Here is a 19755-nt window from a genome sequence, read left to right on the forward strand (position 1 = left end):
TCGCGTCCGCGGCTTGGCCCAATAATGATAGACGCAGATAATTTAATTTTTGGTTGTTTGCAAGACCTGGATGGGCGTCTATCATCGTAAGAAACGCGTCTTTGTACGTCGTCCAGTTTTCGAGCTTCCCGTCGAATTTTGGCAAATCTATTTTTGGCAAATTGATGGTGATCGGGTGCGACGGAGACCCGATCAAGGAGGAGTCGGAAGCGTTGACCGGTGTGCTGTTTCGGGCCGGTTTCTCAAGGCTATCTAACAAACGGCGGGCGTCCGCGAGGGCATCGTCGTAATTGTCCGTAATTGTTATGCGTTCGGGGTCTAAACCCTCCAGATTTTCAAGGTACCCCAATTCATCTTGGTCCCTGTTGAAGGAGTCGAAGAGACTGCGTATACGCTCAATGCGCTCGCGAAGTTTGAACGGCGCGTTTTCGGAAGGTTGTAGCTTGTGAATAAAATCTTTAAATACCGTCACCTGGCCCTTGAATGCCCGTTGTTTATACTTGAGCATCCGGATGCGTTCGTTGCTATTGGCTTCTACGTTCGTTGCCATTTTAATAGAAGCGAGGATTGTGAAAGGATATTTGAGAGATCGACAATTCGAAACGAGCTTACCTCGACGATTTTCTCCCGAATTGCCTTGTAGGTGTAGCCTGGATTCCTCCTGGTTCCCTTGCTGTCGTCTCGATGCTTGTTTCCGGCTCGTTCGTGTTCCACGCACTGCTTCCGTAGGCCGAGGATCCGGCTCGAAGGACCAAAATGTTATGTGGGATCGTAGGTAGCAAATCCGGCTCGAAGGACCAAAAATGTTACGCTACGATCGACGTGTGATGCCCGCCAAATTAATCTTGGGCACCTGGATCCGTCGGTAGAGCAGTGGTCGCGTGTTCGCGTTACGTTTTGTTCGAATCGAGAATTTTGTACGAGTCTGTCGTGTGATAGACTCGAAGATGATGCGTGATTGAGTTTTCCGAATGTTGTACGAGAACTCTATTTGTCGAACGCGTGTCGTGAACTATGGAAAGAACAGTTTTGTCGAATGCGTGTGTATGACTGTCTTGACGAATGCGGATGTCTAACTGACTTGTCGAATGCGGATGTATGACTAACTTGTCGAATGCGGATGGATGACTGACCTTCGTCGGAACTCTTGCACCCACAAGTCAACTTTCTTACCCCTCCTTCGGATGTACGGAGGGGGATGCTGACGGAGTGGGAACAAGAGATCGACGAAGTTTCGAGTAAAAAATACGTTTGGCAACAGCGAGAAAATACCGCTACCTTGACGAACGTGCAAGGGTGTACCCCGATGTGAGTACGCACCCTTGTCCGCAGGTAGTCCTCGCTGTTGCGCGCACGTTCGGTTAGTCAGCGACGAAAACCCCGTTACGTGGGCCCATGTGCACGTGCCCACCTAAGTACGGGCACGTACCCATGGCCGCGGGTAATCCTCGCCGCTGCGCGAGAATTTGTCTGGTTTATGACAGGGGCGAATTTTGTACGGGACAGAAAATGCGAGGCTGACTTGCACAATGGCCGAAGCCGGGCCCCGGATCAACTGTCCCGAACGCTCGATCGTGTTTGCGCCCGTGTCATAAACCAGAACCGTGTATCGACGTGCCGCGGTCCTCGGTATCCCGAAAGGCCCCTTGTTCCACGACGGAACAACCATACAAACTAAAAAACATCCTCCAACGTCTACCAAAGAAACATCTAACATTCGCTTAAACCATCCGCAACAAATGAAATCACCCCACGATCGGCGAACCACGCGAAACACTTGACAACTCAAACATCGGAAGATACCACTACATCCCCGAAGCAAACGAAGCCCAAGGAACAAAACACTTCGCGTCCGAAGATCAATATCCCTAGATCCCCGAAGCGCCCTAGAAATCGGTCAATTGCAATCAGTATTCCCACCTCTCAGCGAGCTTCCAACCCCGTCGGCTCGCACGAAAGAAGTCTCGTCTCGCGAGGCAAGGTCGATTCGAATCTAGATTTCCCGCGTGCCAACGGAAAGAAGAAGAAGGACGAAGAACGGGGTGAGACGCGGCGCGGATTACCGCTCGCGAGGTTAAGCCTTTAGGCAAGACGGAACGGCTGCGCATTTTTACGGCGAGTCGAGGCGAGGCGACGCTCCCTTTGAGAAACGTCCAAAAGAAAATGAGTAAATATAGGCGGACGGTTTTCCTCGCCCGGCTCGGCGCGGCTTCGCGGCTGGCTGAAGCGCGAGCGTCTTTAGAAAGCACAACGCCGCGGCCAACCCCTCGGCGCCGCTCCTTACCCTTTCATCCCTGCGCGACGCGTCGCGGCGACGACTCTCTCGCGCGCCCTTTTCACCGGCCGCCCGTCCCATTTTCCATCGTTCCGGTAAAAAGGGGGGAACGGCGGCGGCGGTCCGCTTGAAATCACGTCGGCACGAGAACCGGAAGCCGGTCTGACGGTGGGTCATTCGATGCCCGAGATAAATGGCCCGGTCGGTTTAAAGGCCGGAAGACGACGCGCGGTTGGATCCTGGTCACTCGGCGAAAAGGAGAGCACCGTAGAATAGAGGTGCACGGTGGGGCGCGGGGGCGGGGGTTAACGAATTACCGAAGCAACGCGAGACATTTTTTCGCCAGTCGTAAATAAGGCGCGCGGACGGCGATCGGGAGCATGAATCTTCCGCTCGGGAGTATCTGATCGCTGTAAATCGTGCGCGTCGTGACGCTGGATCAGCTGGCAATGTAAAGAAACTCGTGGACAGTGATAAAGCTAGTGAGCTGGATTCGTGGGTGTTTCTTGCTCGGTCGATTATCTATTTCGTCTTCGGTGGGGATAGGTGATTTACTTGAAAAAATATGATCAATCGAGGGCGAGGTAAGAAGTGGGATAATTAGGTGTTCTTTTCGATGGGAGTGGGTTAATGGAGTTAGTTTGTATTGGAAAGTATTCTAAGGTGTTGGAGGATTGCTAGAGGGGTTGTAATTGAATGATGGATTAGTAGTGTGAAATTAGTAGGATCTGTGGAATATAACACGAGTCATACGCCATGAATATTGACGAGGTTAATTGTTTAGGGATTAAATGTATTCAAGCCGGTGGATACGGTTTAATGGAATACTTGGAAGAGCCATTACCCTTTACACACGTCTATTTACATAAAATCTCGGCCTATGAGGATCGAGGCGGCGCCGACTGAAAGGGTTTTCACGTCTCTTTGCCTCCTCCTCAGATTTGAATTAATCAAGCTAATTATGCGAACCGCGGCCCGTCCTCCTTGAATCCCTAATTCCCCTTTGTGGCCCGAAGAAACGTTGATCGTCGATCTTACGCGCGCATGAAACTGAAAATCCCGAAACAACCGGGTAGCGGCGGGCTGCGCCCCGCGATCGTGTATAAACGAGATTTAAAAGGAGCCTCGGCGTACCTGCCGGCGAAATTAACTGAAATTGAATCGCCCGGCAGGGAGTAGAAGGCGAATGAAAGGGTAACGAGTTAGAGGATCAAAGGTTTAGCAATTATAGCTATCTTCGACGCTCGCTCCATTTTCCTAAGTACGGGACAGATTGAATTTCACGGGTTGCTGGAACTACCAAACCGTTTCATACTAGAGAGATTGTAACGATTCGTGGAATTTATTAAAAATGATTATACATCATCGTTTCTGGTAAGAAACGTCCGAACTCTCTCGATCACGAATCGAGCAGTAAGCTTAAGGGAACGTCGCGGCCAAGTATTCGGTTAGTTCCTTACAGCGACGACAGTACGCGCTATTATCGGCGATTGTCAGTTGAAGGCAATCCCACGTTCCGCGTAGCTGTAGCAACTATTCGGGATTTCCTCGTGTCTACACGAGGCAGACGTTGTTAGCAGCTACGCCATGCACGAGCCGAGGCAAATTAAACCAGACACGGTTCCGCTTCCGAGCGACCGCGTTTCAATTTCGTTTGAAGCTGTTATTCCCGGCATTCTTGCGTAATCCCGTACACGCGAGAGCCGAATCGTGCCGAGCCGTTGATGCCCCGAAAAATCTGCAAATCGAGCTGATCGTTTGAACAGTGTTAGCCTCTTGTTGCCCAGGATTTCATTCGGCCGACCTTACTCGCGAATGGAATGTATAAACGACGCGACGATGAATTCTCCGCGAGAGCCTCCCCGATACGCCCGTCGTTCCGATGGAAATATCACTATCCTCTAATAATAACCAGACAACAGCTCGTAACATCAAAACGATCAACAGTTGAAACTCCTAATATTAATCAAGAATCTCTAATTCCATCCAGATGAAAACGCGTTCGAACACAGCTAAAAACCTTTTTCAATTCCATTTCACTAATTCGAATTCGCGTGCGAAGCCCGACGAAACAAAGGTCCTCGAAAAAGGACACAAAATCCCATTAAATATCGTTCACAATAAAATACGAAGGATTCCCAGTTGAAAATAAACACGTTTCCGACAGAATAATCCCGAAAAATCCGCCCGCCATATTACAAAAACGGCGGAGCCGTACGGAACGAGGCCGTTTCAATTTTTCAGCGGTTCGGTTGGCCCGCTCCCGAGGAGAGTACGCGCCTCCCGGCTCGGCCGTAATGCGTTAATATCTGTCGGATCGCGGCGCTCGCGGAACACGCGACGTTATGACGCACGACAAATAGAACCCCGCCCGATATCTCCAGTCTATTTCCCGTCAGGCTAGTAATACTATCAGATGCCGGAGAGATCAGCGAGCGGGGGACGGGCCGCGGAGGGGTGGGGCGCGGAGGGTTCCTGAATTTGCCATGCGAATACGCTCCCGGTTATTACGACAAGACCGCCCGCTATTCCTCGGCGCGTTGAAATTCTGCCACCCCCCCGGCCCCGGCGTGCCTCGCGATCGCGCCAATTAATATTCCGAACACGCGTACCGCCCTTCCGCAATCGTTCGAGTCGCGAAAATCCGTCGGGGGCCGGGAAGTTGCGCGACGCGGAACAGATTAGAGCGCGGCTTAAGCCGCTCCCGGGGCCGAGGACACCGGAAGAACGGGCCGCGCGGCGAAATAACAATGCCGCGGGAGACGGAGAGTTTAATCCGGCCGCGTGTCAGCCGCCTTAATTACCCGGCGAAATTCCGAGCCGGTCGCCCGCCGGAAAGGGCACTCGGCGTTGATCGAAAGTTCCGATCGTGGGATGAGCGCGGCGCGGATATTCGTTCGCCCTTTGCTGGCTCGCTTGACAACGCCCAGCGATTTCTGCCTCGCCGCTTTGGCGACCACGAGACCGTACGCCTGCCGCTCGGACGTTCGCCCTTTAGGTTTGACGTACAATCAACCGTTCATCGGAAGTATGCAAATTCTGGACGCCGCTGTTGGACGAGGCACGGTCAACTCTGAGATTTTGTTTTCGGGATTTTATCGTTTTTGGAGGAACTATCCCGTGCGAGTCCTCGATGTTGTAGGATATTCCCTTGCAAGTCGCAAGGTGTATACTGATTACTAAACGCTCGCTCGCCGATTACGCAAAGTCTCGCTCAAAAGTCTCGCTCGAACATCACCAAAATGTCTCTCTCCGCTATCACCCTGCCATGCATTCCCACTCGCTTTTAACACTAGCTTTACGGGCATTTATTGTACACTTCCTTCTATTATTCCTAAAAGAATTGATACTCGTTTATTTAGATTGTGGAAACTGGAGATTCGATAGTAGGTAATTGGGGTACATGTCAGTGTGATCGCATCAATCAAAATCGGCGTAAAAATTTACAAAATAATATTTCTAAAATCCAATATGCGTCAATTTGACGCGGTCCGTAAATCTAGTGTTAATATTCAAAATATCAGAAGAGATAAAATGCATTCCTGATTTCTTCCTTTCGGAACTATAGAAAATTACACAGGTTTCTCAGAGAAATGACAGAAGATATTGCTTAGCAAAGTTGTAGATCGCTTGAAGTCTCAGTAGACACCTTTGGAGTTTCCATATTCGTAGAGATTCCTAGTTGCTGTAGCTTGCTATTATTATTTAATTAACACTAAATTTACGGGCATTTATTGTACACTTCATTCTATTATTCCTAAAAGAATTGATACTCGTTTATTTAGATTGTGGAAACTGGAGATTCGATAGTAGGTAATTGGAGTACATGTCAGTGTGATCACATCAATCAAAATCGTAAACATTTACAAAATAATATTTCTAAAATCCAAGATTCGTCACTTTGACGCGTTCCGTAAACCTAGTGTTAACGCACACCCCCATTTGCACTGTCTTTCTCACCCTTCTCACTCGCATCTTTCGTCCATAGTCAAAATTCACGTAGTCACGTACACATTTTTCTCACGAACCAGTCGCTCGGTTCCAAACGCTCTTCCTCGTATTCTTTCAGCTACTCAAGATTTTCCAAACGCGGTCACACTATTTTCCAAACACCGCGGCGGTCCGTCGCAACATCACCTGCCCTTACGCACGCAGAACAAACCATTTATCCCAGATATCAGTGGGTTTTAGTTAGCTTGTCTGGGAACGTGTTACAAGCATACGATTGCGTTTTCCTTCTTTCTAGTTGGAGGTTTTGCTAGGTGAGACTAGGTCTGCTAGGTAGCCTCTAGATCGCCTCTAATGATGGTGCTACCGAGCGAGTGGGGCTGGAAAGGTCGTGGAGTGGCTCGAGGGCTGGAGAGTCTGTTGGTAATGCTCCAATTGTGAAAAAGGAGTTGGTTCGCGAGACGTCTTGCGGGGAAGATCGGAAACTTTCGGTAGTATCGGTTTGTTGCTGAGATACTGGTAACTAGCCTTGTTTGTGAGTTCGGTACGCTTGAGTTAGTCGAGGATCTGGGTTCCCGAAGTTAGGACTCAAGAGCTGAAGTTAAAATTCAGCATAGAAAATAGGCAGCCCTGCGTTGCGAAGGTCAAAGAGCGAAGTTTGCTTTCGGGATTATCTTTGTCTCGCCGTTCTACGTTGATCAATCGTAAACACAAAGCAAATAATTTCGTAAGCCGAATATTGAGACGCTGCTTCATCAAGACGGTGTTAATTCAAACTCAAGCATCGCGGGAGATTATGCCTCTGATCAGAGGAGCTAAGTTTCTCAGGAAACTGAATCCTCGCTTAATGCGCAGCGTGCTCAACGACGAAGTTGCTAAGAAAGAAGTCAATCTCTGAATCGATCGGAAATCGTGTCCCGAGACAAAGGACATCGTTAACTCCGATACATTATACATGTCTACGGTATTAACTGCGAAACGGTGGAAAGAAGGCAACGGGAAGTTATACGGCGCGTGGGATCGCGAGCAGCCTGCCGGAAGGGAGATGAGTTTCAAAGTTCCCCAAGAAGGTAAAGAAGCTCGCGAAGCGTGGAAGATGCGGTCGCAGACAATTCAGCCGCGGTTCGAATGAACGGTGCCGTAATTAAACTCTCCAAGAGCTTCTCTTTCACCGGCGTATCAGCTCTCTATCGGAGATAACAGACGTTTGTCACAGGCTACGGCTCTCAATTCAACAAACAATCCTAGATATTTCTTCCTCTGTGTCAGGATGACATTCAGATTATAAACTAAATTGCCGCATTGTCTTCGGATGGAGAGAATCATCGGTCGGAACACTGACGAATCGATGACTCAAAGTCGTCGATTCAGAAATAAAGATTGCTCGATTTGTTGACAATAATAATGAATCAGCGAATATTTTGTGACCTCGTTTGAGACTGTCGTTGCAAGGAAAACATAATGATAAACTTGCAGCAAACTGCTGACAGTTTCTGACACCGTGCTGTCGGGGAAAGATAAAATAAAAGACAGTTACGCGTTGAGACCAATTTAAGCGGAATATACATTCGACTTATATAATTTCTTCTAGGTATCATTAATTACATCACAAACAATACATTCATTTTGTCATTGTTGGCAGACTGTTCCGCGAGTCATTGTTTTTAGTAAAAATTATGGAACGATAAAGTCACAATGATAGTTACAACGTCACGCTGTATATTAACCGTGACGAATGCAAAATGAAATTAACGACCAGTCTAATAATCAGCCGGAGACTACTCGATACGGAGCTCCGTTGCAGCTGGCAGCTACGTTTTCCTCTAATGATCGTAATTAAACGTAATGGCTACCTCAGTGTTATATATTTATGCGGGACGTGATTATTGCGGCGCTTCTGCGCTTTATGCGACATAAATTCTGCATTCTATCGATACCAGTTACTAGTATTAAGGTTAATGCACGGCTCTCATTTTCTGCAAACATGTTGCGCACCAGGGAACTCTTCTAGAGTACATTAAAAGGTTATAAAACACAGTAAGAAAATGAAACAAGAGAAAAAAGAACATCTACAGAAATCTTCGCCAACTATCAACATCTGAATCTCTCAAACTGAAAACACATTAACCTATTACCACTAGAACTACCTAAAATAACCTGTTTCCATCTTTTCATTTCGCAATTATCCCAGAAGCATTGTTATTCGAGATGATCTTGAAAATAAATAAATTCAAACAAACCGAAAATAACCTATTGTTCCATTTTTTACAGGAATTACATAGCAATCGTATTAAATGTAGTTCCAGTATTAATCTACTCTTCGACTCAATACAAAACATCTAATTCCCAATCATTCCAGAATTCCACAGCACCCGACAGAAATTCGAACCATTAAACACGAACCAACAACTGCCGACTCGCCCGAAACAAACACCGAAGACTCCTACCCGGATCCGGTGTTCCACGCTGGCAGTTCCTTACAGAATTAAACAAGATAACTTCGTGCAAAGACGCGAGATAGCCAGGCTCCCCTTTGAACTTCCACGGGCGTCGAGGCAAAAACCAAATAAGGACCGGCTGCGATTTTTTTTCGTTCAATTAACCGTGACACGGTCGTCCGCGGAAGAACAAAGACGTTCAATCCTCTGATTCCCGATCCGCCGGAAGTGCCGTCGGGAGGGTCGCGCAAGAAAAGTTCCCGGGGCAGAAGCGACAAACCGGGGGCGGTTCGGTTTTGCGCGTCGGACCGTGCGCTCTGGGCAACGTTAAATGAGTTCTGCAGTTAACAGGGAATATCATAAATTCCGAGGCTGCTGCCGGTGCATTAACTCACGGTTCAGCGAGTGGGATAGGATATAATCAGGCCAAGTCGAGCTGAAGATGACGCCAGGAATATTCGCCCCTCGCCCGGTCGGCCACCGAAATTCGCGAGATTATCCAAGATACCCTATGATTAATACGCGGCCCGGAGCTAGCATCCGGTCTGGTTCGAGCTCGTTATCGATTCCCGAACCGTGGAAAACCCCCGAGTCCCCGAAGAACGTGATCGCGCCGGCATTAATCCGCGGTGATCAATCCGACACGGAATAACACGGAAATATCTAACGTTCAATGACGGGATCCCGCCGATCCCCGAGCACGGCGCTCCTATTCGCTGATGGCCGATGATGCTACGTAAATATTTAACCGGCTGGAATTACTGTCGGCAGTTCGGTCGCCGGCCCGTCGACCCTTCTCCCAAGTAACTCGCTGCCGATTCAATCGACTGTAATCCGTCCAATTTCGGATCCGCTCGCTCCGAGAGTTGTGTTTAACGATTAAGATTTGTGGCTTGTCGTTTGGAGAAGCTTTCTGTTTGCGGGAACTCGCATGTTTCGAATGGTTTTGCATTGTTTTTGAGTCTGTGGTGATTGGGACAGTTGAATCGTAAAGATGATTTGTCAGAGGGATCTGGAGTTTGAGTACCAGAATAGGAATTGAGAGTTTCGAAGCTGTACAATTCGAAAGAATCGCTGGTAATTAGTATACAAAACGGAATTCCCCATTCGCAGTCGCACCCCATTCACGGGCGACGCCATTTCCGGGATCAGGAGTTGGGACTTCGTGGCTTCGGAGGGTCTGGAGCGTGATTCGACTTCCAAACTTGATAGCGATCGTTTATTTAGGCTTCCCTTGACAAACTCCTCCGTATACAAAGTGTCGCCATTAATCCTGTCTCCGCAATTACATCGTTTCATTGGTGATATTCTCGCGAACCTCTTGTCTCCCCTCGACTCGCGGTTCTTTTTCCGAGTTCCCTCTGATAAACGCCGGTATCTCGCTCAATCAGACTTAACGTCCGATCAAGAATCGCTTCCTAACCCAGATTTAACCCGGACGAGCTGTTTAGATCAAACAAACTTAGCGTGCAACTCAAATTTGCCTTCGCTATAATGTTCATCGGCCAGGATACCCGGAAGGAAAACATCATGCAACGGAACCTGCAGTCCAACATCATTTCCAAAGCTCTGTGTACTCGTACTGCATCGTACCGCGAGTTTAATAAAACACCAAAGCAGTTTATTTCACGAAACAGTGGATCGTTCATCGCGACCAAAGAAATCTAATGCACCCAGAAGACCAACAACCCAACGAATCTTTACATCCAAGCGAAGAACTCTCGACACGACCAACATCAGCAATGATTTATTTAATTACACTTGTTGACACACTCCCCGAACTCCTCGAGAATATAAATCAGCGCGGATGATACCGTTCGTCTCGAGCAACTCGCCCAGGTACGCTCTCCTCGCGCAAAAACGACGCGGCGGACAGAAATTACACAACAAACGTAACTGTTCCAATTGTTCGGTGTACAGCTCGTTCGTCGTGCACGAGCATTAGCGGCAATAAGGATTACGTGAAACGTTTCCGTAATACTAGCACCGCGTCGCAATTGTACACTAACCGCCGCGCTAATGATTTAAAGCCGAACGAACCGTGGGATTTCCGTCAAACATCTCAAGTCCGACGCGATAGCAGGGATTATCGTTCCGGTTACGCAATGACCGGTCGATCTTGGCAGGAACGCGTTGCAATTGCTAGCCGAGGGACTCGGAATGATATTTTTTCGACAAATATCCCGACCGTCGAGTCCAAAGATTATCCCGATCCCGGCGATCGTCTCTGGTGGCCCGTAAAAATCATCGGACGCTGTCTTCTCGTCGCGCTCGACGTACATCGATAATAATTGGACGAGTACCGGTTACGATATCGCCTTCCAATAACCGAGATGGCCACGGGGACCTCCCACGCGAGCCTCGAGCCACTCCAGCCACGGAGGAGTCATCGCAAACACGATCCCGGCAAGTTCTTAACGGCGTCGAGTGCTCGTCGAGCCAAGACCACTCACCGATCGGAATCTCCTCGGCGGTCTTCAGTCTTGAAATGCGCATAAATTCAACGCCCGGTCCATCGAAATTCCCAACACAGCTGTCCGCGTTGTTTCCTTCGCTCTGACCGAACTTCCGGGGAACACGAGTATCACCCGCAATCGCGGGCTCTCGGGGGATTCCTTGATTTCCGATGTACATGGCAAACTAACGTGACTGATGGTTGATCGACTGTCGACGCATCGCTGTTTATTGTTGCTTAACGCTGGACCTACGTCGACTTAATACTGAGTTTCTACTCAACTGTATATAATGCATCTGTGTGCAATATTGAGGTAAAAAGCTTTGTTTCCCAATTCACTTGCAATTTTTTTTGAGTTAATTTGAAAAATATGGTCTGGGTTTAGTTAGAAAATGTTAAGTATTTCTAATGAAGTACTTCCGAGTGCTAAGGGTTAACTGTGTGACGAGTACATACGTCATCGTAAAGCTTGACATGATTCTTTCAGCGATGAATTGTTTATTTTTCACATAAACGTGTAATTCTCATTTGTTTCGCTTTGATCTTTCATTAAAATATAATTTTATGAAAATACATTTTTCGATTTCATTGCGCGCAGGACGATAGGTTTCTCCAACTAAATTCCACAGTTAATTGATTAAACATTATTTAGTAGGTATAAGTCGATTCGTGCAATTATGCGAATAGGTAATACTCTAGTTTCGAAGCTAGCTTTCGAATTATAGAAACAAGGGCGTAGCTATCTGAAAGCAATGGAGTACAGTGTAGAATAAACGAATATATCTAGCGTTAATAGAGCGTATCGATATATTTTTCCGACGTTGAATTGTAAGAGAAGGGGTACAAAGGTGTTCCGAGGTTTCAATGATGCAAGGTTAACTCCCAACTAGGTTCCAAGTAGAAGAAGAGAGGTAGAATATTCAGTTCCCATAAGACATGTATTACTCGCGAAGTATGCTTCATACACGCGACGGCGGCAGTAATTTATTCACGAATCCCGATAAAGTTCGCCTTACGTCCGATTAGCGACGCTGTCGCGTTGAATATCTCTAGCCGAGAAATTCCTCGTCTTAACGGAAAACACGCACGATAATTCGCAAAAATGCATGTACTCCATTCCGAAAATAGAAGCTAATCTCGCTGCGCAGTAGAGCAATGCGGGCGCGCAGCGCCGGCGATAACCTTGTCGCGGAAACCAGTCACACGATAGCGTCGCGTGCACTATCTCTACAACAGTAATTAACAGTAATCAAGCTCCTGTTACCGGGAGTCGTGTGCTTTTTCACTGGCGGCTCGATTTTCCGCCGGTTTCCGTGCGCTGTCGCGACGCTATCTTCGGCTCGTCCGCCGAACGTAGCGCCGCCCGCAATTATTTCGCGGCGGATACACGCGCCGATAAGGAAGATAAAGGGAATGGCGAGCTCGAACGTGAAATTGAGTAACTCCGGGAACGAGCCAGCCCCGGCGCGCGGCGATCCTCGCCGTCCCATCCCCGGACCGTCATTCTTTCACTGCCGCCGAGTGGAAATTTTGCAGATCCGGCAGGGGTGATTGGATTAACTTCCTGAAGGAGGGCGCAGCAACGATAACGGCAGGGGGCGGGTTCTTTGAATAAAGTACCCGTCGCCGGGATATCGGCGCGCGTACGCCATTCGGAAAATTTCCGCGAGCATCGGTTACACGCCCACCGGGGATGATGCACGGGGAATTCACGAAATCCCGGCGGATAGCACGCCGGGAAGAAAGAGTCTCGTTGATAGCGGGTTCACGCTCTTCCGTGCACGCGCATCCGTCGTTGCCGAGTGAACGCGAGGTCACTGCAGGTAGACAAACACGTACGTCAGAGGATTCTTATCGAATCAGGCGCGTGAGGCATTTTTCAGTGCGTTCGCCTGACAGCGTTGATTGCAAGCGTTATTCCTGAGGTCGTCTCGTCGGCGCAAATTTTCCTGTCTTCAGTGATTATCTTTGAGAGTAATTACGTCGGAGACTCGGGGTTAATTTCAGATAAGAGAATTCTAAATAGTGCGTATTTTTCCATTTCTAAGGAGGGGATGATGAATAATTAGAAGACGAATGAGCTTCATTCGATTCTAGGAAGCTTTTAAGTGTACCGAGCGATCGCGCTGCTTGGAGCTCAAACGGTTAAAAGAGGAATGCTATTGTTAAGTCGTAGTTGCTTATCGTTGAACGTTGTTCGATAAACTATAGATATTTGAGGAATCGAGGGAGGAGAAGAATTTGTTCGACGAGGCTCCGGTATCTTCGAGCTAGCTGCGGGCGAACTTGTTAATCGTTTGGATAAGAGATTATCGCTCTGTGACCCAGTCAAGACGAAACTTTGGACGCCGATTCGTCGGTGTGCCGTTGCCTTTCGTTTGTCAGCGAGCGACGCGCTCGTGACTTTCGACTCGGCACTCGTTCAAGGCCGTTCCCCTTGTTTCTGACACTGTTGCACCGTTTATTCTGTTTTCGGGACGAACCGCTCCTCCGTCTGCTCCCAAGTTTGCTTAGGGAATCAAGACGCACGTCGATGGGGAAGCTATCTCCGTTGACTATTCCGGTTTTTATCGGACTGTAGCATCGGAGGCATTTCCGCGATGCTGTTGACGTTATCGTCCCATTACAGATAAGCTCGCACGCGACCAATCGTTAGCAGCCATCAGATAACTCCGACAAAAATAAGGAACATTTTACGATAATTGAATGCCACGCGTGGTACCTTGTGTTTATCGGTCAGATTAGTTCGATTTCGTATTGTTACACAGGTGTTGCACAGGGTTAAGAAATTCTGCCGCAACTGACGCAACCTTTTGGATGATTAAAAATTTTTGTTCAGATCGTAAGATCTTTAGACAAACAGTCGTATAATTCGGGATGACTCATGACCGATATGCTGTCTCGAACTTGGATTACTTCTCGATTAAACGGCTGGTGTAATATTCAATTAGCTAGTATCTTCGACTGGATGACACTTGAATCTACCCCAGAAAACTCTAGGGATTACTAATTCCCCACTCCATATCCTCAAGGACAAACTATCTCTTTATTCCTGGAGGGAAACTAATCTCTGCCCTCTCAACCCTTCCCTTCTCCCCTCAAATTGCCTCGAACAGCATAGACTCAAAGTAAAACACTCATAGAAGAAAACAATATTACTTCCATAATTATGGAACACAATATTACTTCCATAATTATGGAAAACAATATTACCTCCTTAACCCCTTGCGTGATAAAGATTTCTAAACTAATCTAACAGGAATGAATGTTGTTCATTAACGGATCAAAGTAAACAACTATTTTGCTATTATCAATATTATCTTCAAATCAACTTCCACCTGAAGTAGAATGGAACATTTTGTTGCATTTCTTACAAATTGTCGATAGTAAAATATTACAGCTTAGTAACGAAAGTAAATAGTACGCCAAGGGGTTAATCACGGATCCCCCAATTAATGACCAAATAACGAAGTACCATCGAAACAATTTAGTAAGGAAAAGGAAACCATAGGCGTATCCTATATAAATCTTTGCTCCAAAGTGTAATAATCGATAAAAATTGTAGACGGAAAGTAAATAGTACGCCAAGGGGTTAATCACGGATCCCCCAATTAATGACCAAATAACGAAGTACCATAGAAACAAGCGTCGACTGTTCCGAGCGCTCCGAGAAATGCATAATTTGTTTTCTAAATATCCGGCGAACTCCTTTCGAAGGTACACCGAACTACTTTCCGCGTCCAACGGCGACTACAAAGAAGGTATCTCCAGCGCGAGAGGATAAACCCAGCTACGGATGGGAAGGTAACGACTGTATTCAACCGGCGAGTGCGCCCGCGTTTTCACGAGGACTTAACGGGTCTCCTATTGATATTTGAACGGCGAGACGTGTCGGACAGCGATCCGCGGATCGCTACCTGGACCATTCTCCTTTCGATCGGCTATTCCTCGATGCCGGCGATAACAGTAAAAGTTTATTCGCACGCAGTTACACGCCGGGATGGCCTGGCGCGGCGCAAACAGAAGGAAGCCAGGTATCCCCGTCCGACGAACGAGAATTGATGCAGCTTTCGGCCGGATGGAAAAGCAGGAATGTCGCTCGTAACGTTCCAGGCTGCCTGGCCAGAGCCGATAGCCTCCGGAAGAGGGTTCTTTTGGGAACAGTACGTTTTTATACTCGCTAATGGGGCGCTGGATCTTCCGTTCTCCCCTGTTTCCTCGGGGACGGAGCCTCTTCCAGCTAATTATGAGACGCAGGAGATGCTCGAGTGCATATCCTGCAGTCGTACCATCCGAGACTTCGTTAATGGAACTCGAAGGAATTACATATATATTCGAGAGACTCCGTTCGAAATCCACACGAGTCTCAAATGATATAGATCAATGGATTAATGTAATTTCGTTCGATCGGTACACTTGAATTTATCGATATATCGGAATAGAAACAAACATTTTACCCGATCGATACAACTAAGATTACAAGCACAGTCCTGATTAGATCGTGTTATTGTGAAATTATTGCGCGGTGTTGCTTAAACTTTTGCAACTCACTCGACTCGAATCCGACATAATAATCCATTCGTATCGCGATGGTAACTTAACGGCGGACTATCGCAAGATTTTCGGGACGAGATACGTATCTGATCGCGATCCAAGAGATAGAAACGTAGGAGGGTCGAATTCAAGTTCACTGTTGCGCCGTTGCTCGCGAACGGTTGGTCAATATTGCTCAGGCGGTTCAATCTCCCGGAAACGCTCCCGTCTTGCCCCGCGTCGTTCCGTGTTTTTCGGAAATCGATTATCCGAGCGGCGCGCGGCCCGATAAAGTCCGCCATCCGCGCGCGCGGTGCGTTTCCGAAATTGCATCGTATATCCAGCGAGTTTAAAGCGTCAGCCGACAGGCATACGGCGACGCCGATAAACCGGGTGCGATTGTAAATTTGCTTCGCGTTACGGCCGCATAATTTTTCATTGCTCGATACACCGCGATAATTCACCGGCGGCCGTATCAAAACGTGCCAGTGTAGATCGCAATCGGTCTACTCGCTAATACAACAATTTGGAACGGGGCCATGCGATAAAATCCATGGACCGCTGATTGAATAGCCGGAATTACCGATTACCGGCTGCGATTAATGATGTTGAACAGGTGGCTTTGGCTGGGGTCTTCGGGAACGGTGCTTAGAACGCAGCTTCCGGTACCGATGCGAACGGAAGCGTTTAGTTTCCGGAAGAACAGGCTCGTTAGCGATGATTCTGGTTAAATTACTTTTGCTGTTACGGAATTCTGTTTTTGCAACTGTTGCTGCTGAATTATGATAAACATTAATTTGTACGTGAATCTAGATGATTTTGGGTGTTACGTTCTGAATGATTCGGTGTTTCGACTATATTGCACAGTGCGATCTGTGGACAAAACCCTAGAATTCAACTACTCACATAACGAAAATTGAAGGTTTCTGCTAAGTAGCTGCTAGACAAAATGATTTTCATCTGCAAAAACGTCATAATATCCCCATAATGTAAAAAACATCACCACCGTATGCTTAGCTCTATACGTGTACCCATCCTTTACATTTTTTGTCTGAAGCATTTCTTTGCATCACTCATACTTTTTAGTTGAGTGGTTCATACGACGGGCGTTCGACCGCACCGTGTCACGATGTACACATTAGGCTGTGGTTCAATTATGCTCACATCAGATCACGTTCACCTTGAGATTACTTTAGTCTGAATGAAGACCAGACGGTGTCGTACTTGAAGAATATGTTTCCGATCAAGCGATCCATGCGCGAGCACAGTGTATCTGAATCAACGCGTCATCCTCGGTCGGATCCTAACGACCTCAGATTGATAATAGCCTGTCCCAGGGAATTTAACCTTCGCTGACTGAAAGATTGCTTCAATTTCTGTTTCATGTTTTAATAAATCACCAGCATTGAACCGGCTGAAACGAATTACACGTGGGTAACCGGTCCAAGCTCAAGGCTGGATCGGCCAACTGACATCACCGTCTCGTGCCGGGGCATTTCGCATTACGTAATGGCCGGTGATAGTGCGCAATGACGTTGTGTGTCAGCACACGTGACCCGGCCGCATGCCGTGATGGATCCCTCCGGCGCGGGAACGATTCCGGCCTGACAAATATAAATGTTTCCTCGCAAACACTGATAACGTCGTTCCGGCAGTGCCGAGGCGTCGCAGCGCGACCGGCTCAAACGCACTGTCGTTGCGATAATCCCGACGATATTTATGCCAGTGTGCGACGCTGACTTCCTGGTAACGTGACTGTTGAAAAAAAATTCATCTCCGAGGCATGGGAACCTTCCAGATACGATCCACGCGAATCGCTCGATGAATGGTTCGTCGCAAGTTCCGCTCGTAACGGAGATTTCGGATGAAATCCGTGAATGAGAGGCCGACCGACGGTACAATGATGTCATTGAAATTCGCCTAGCATCGTCGCTTAATCGGCTCGCGTAAATAATTCGATCGGCGCGGCGCGATTCGTGAATTACTCGCGTGTGCGTAACGCGAACGGGGATTGTTAAACGCTCGGCCAATCGGGAGCCCACATCGCCGTTCCCTCGGCTCGTCTTAAACGCACGCGTACGACCTCAGCCATGTTCCTTTTTCTCGAACCGTTTGATTCAGCTGCTCGGGAAACTGGAAATTCGTACCAAGTTCGAGAACTCTCGATGCTGGCAGGTTTCCGGCACTGTGCCGAAGAAATTTGAAGAATGGTCCTTAACAGACGCATTCCTCCGATGCTCGGTCGATATTTGTTCCAATACGAGCTGCCTCACTGTTCCAATATGAACAGGAACTTTATACGAACACGCTGTTTACCTTCGAACGATTATTTATACATTACTCCTGCGAAATTAGATGCGCGTAGTATAATTTTCGTATAACCAGTGAGAAGCGGGCTGCTCGACTGTCATGAAGTAGATTCTAACACGTAATACAAGACGAGAAGGAACATCGACTGAACAATTCAATTCCATGCGTGTCTGACCACATCTGACCTAATCTACTGCGCCAGTTGCAAGTAACCCTGACATTCTTTAAGGAAAGCGAGCGTTTTCAATGATGCCGCTACTGGAAGTCAATGAAGGTTACGCACAGCACGATCTCAATTATCACTCTATATTCTGCATCGCTCTGTTCCTAGGAACAGATAGAAATCAACCGGTCTCAACGCAATTCACCGAGCACAAAACTCAATAACACAACACCGCAACTACAGTACGCGGGATTACGCATGCTCTATTGCGACGAATTGCGTGCCCTCGTTGTAATCGCAGGGAAAACCTTTATCTTCCATCTGCCTTATCGCGCAGCAGTATGCAATATCAAGCCCAGTATCAAAAAATCCGTGTGTTCTCGTTTGATCAAGATAAAACGATCTACCTACAGATGTTACCAGTCATTACATACAAGACCAACTCAACCCTTATCAATTGCAAAACATTGCGCGAAAGTAAGCTCTCATATCGGTGCTTCCAATCAACAGTTCCATAAAACTCATCCACCAATCAACGATGAAATAAACGCGACCTCCAGGAAGCGCGAAAGAATTCCTCCGACAATTCCGTGAAAGGCTGTCGCCAATCAACGGAATGATCTCCAGAAAACACGAATGATCCAGAAAAACACCAAGGTTCTCACACAGGCGTGCATCACGAGGAAACGCGGGCTGTGCGTAATCATTCCGCTGGCATCGATCATCAACGGTAAAATAAATGCGACCTGCAGGAAACAAATGAAAAATTCCTGCGATAATTCCTTGAAAGGCTGCCGCCAGTCAGCGGAATGATCTCCAGAAAACACGAGTGATCCAGAAAAACACCAAGGTTCTCGCACACAGGCGTGCATCACGAGGAAACGCGGGCTGTGCGTAATCATTCCGCTGGCATCGATCATCAACGGTAAAATAAATGCGACCTGCAGGAAACAAATGAAAAATTCCTGCGATAATTCCTTGAAAGGCTGCCGCCAGTCAGCGGAATGATCTCCAGAAAACACGAGTGATCCAGAAAAACACCAAGGTTCTCGCACACAGGCGTGCATCACGAGGAAACGCGGGCTGTGCGTAATCATTCCGCTGGCATCGATCATCGCGGAACAGGTTCACCGTGTTCCTGTTACTCGGTTCAGGCTTCCTTCGGAGGAAAGGCCTTCGGCGGCGCTGTCCGCGGGCGTTCACGGTTACGAAACCGCGCGGAACACCTCGAGTACAACGATGATAGTGGACAGTGACTAGCACACGCGCCGCAGCGAACTTCTGCTGATTACAGGGTCCGCCGCGGCGCTCGGGGAGCGGGGGGTCTCATAATAACTTCAATTGAGCTCCTTCGGCCGGCGGAGCCTGGAGAGTGCCGGCCCTGGTTACGTAAACGCTTCAAGTTCGCGTGAGCGAGCGAGCCGGCGCGCCGCGGCACCCGGTGGTCAGCGTTAATCACCGGCGTGGCGATGATTAGCGGCCGCCGAGCGGCGCGTACATTCTTTGACGCGAGCCGGTCACTCGTAGAACCGACCGCTCGGAGCCGTCGACGCCGCCAGGCCTCGATTCCATCGAGCGTCGACCGCGTGCTCCGTTCGAATGATATGGGAAGTTATGGTGAATGCATTTTTAA

General features: G+C 48.0%; 1 protein-coding gene across 4 annotated transcripts in view; it reads right to left on the reverse strand.

Moving 5' to 3' along the window:
- LOC116423879 (defective proboscis extension response 7) overlaps positions 1–19755 on the reverse strand; it is a 233502-nt gene that overhangs the window by 163829 nt on the left and 49918 nt on the right. For 2 of the 4 annotated variants that reach the window (XM_076367707.1, XM_076367703.1), the window contains exon 1: positions 11115–11654. The exons of the other annotated variants lie outside the window; for them this stretch is intronic. In XM_076367707.1, coding sequence (XP_076223822.1) covers positions 11115–11295 — 181 coding nt within the window. In that variant the 5' untranslated portion in view covers positions 11296–11654. Of the gene's footprint in view, positions 1–11114; positions 11655–19755 lie in introns of those variants that run through there. 4 annotated transcript variants of the gene reach the window in all.

Source organism: Nomia melanderi, chromosome 1 (genome assembly GCF_051020985.1).
Source record: "Nomia melanderi isolate GNS246 chromosome 1, iyNomMela1, whole genome shotgun sequence".
Classification (NCBI taxonomy): Eukaryota; Metazoa; Arthropoda; class Insecta; order Hymenoptera; family Halictidae; genus Nomia; species Nomia melanderi.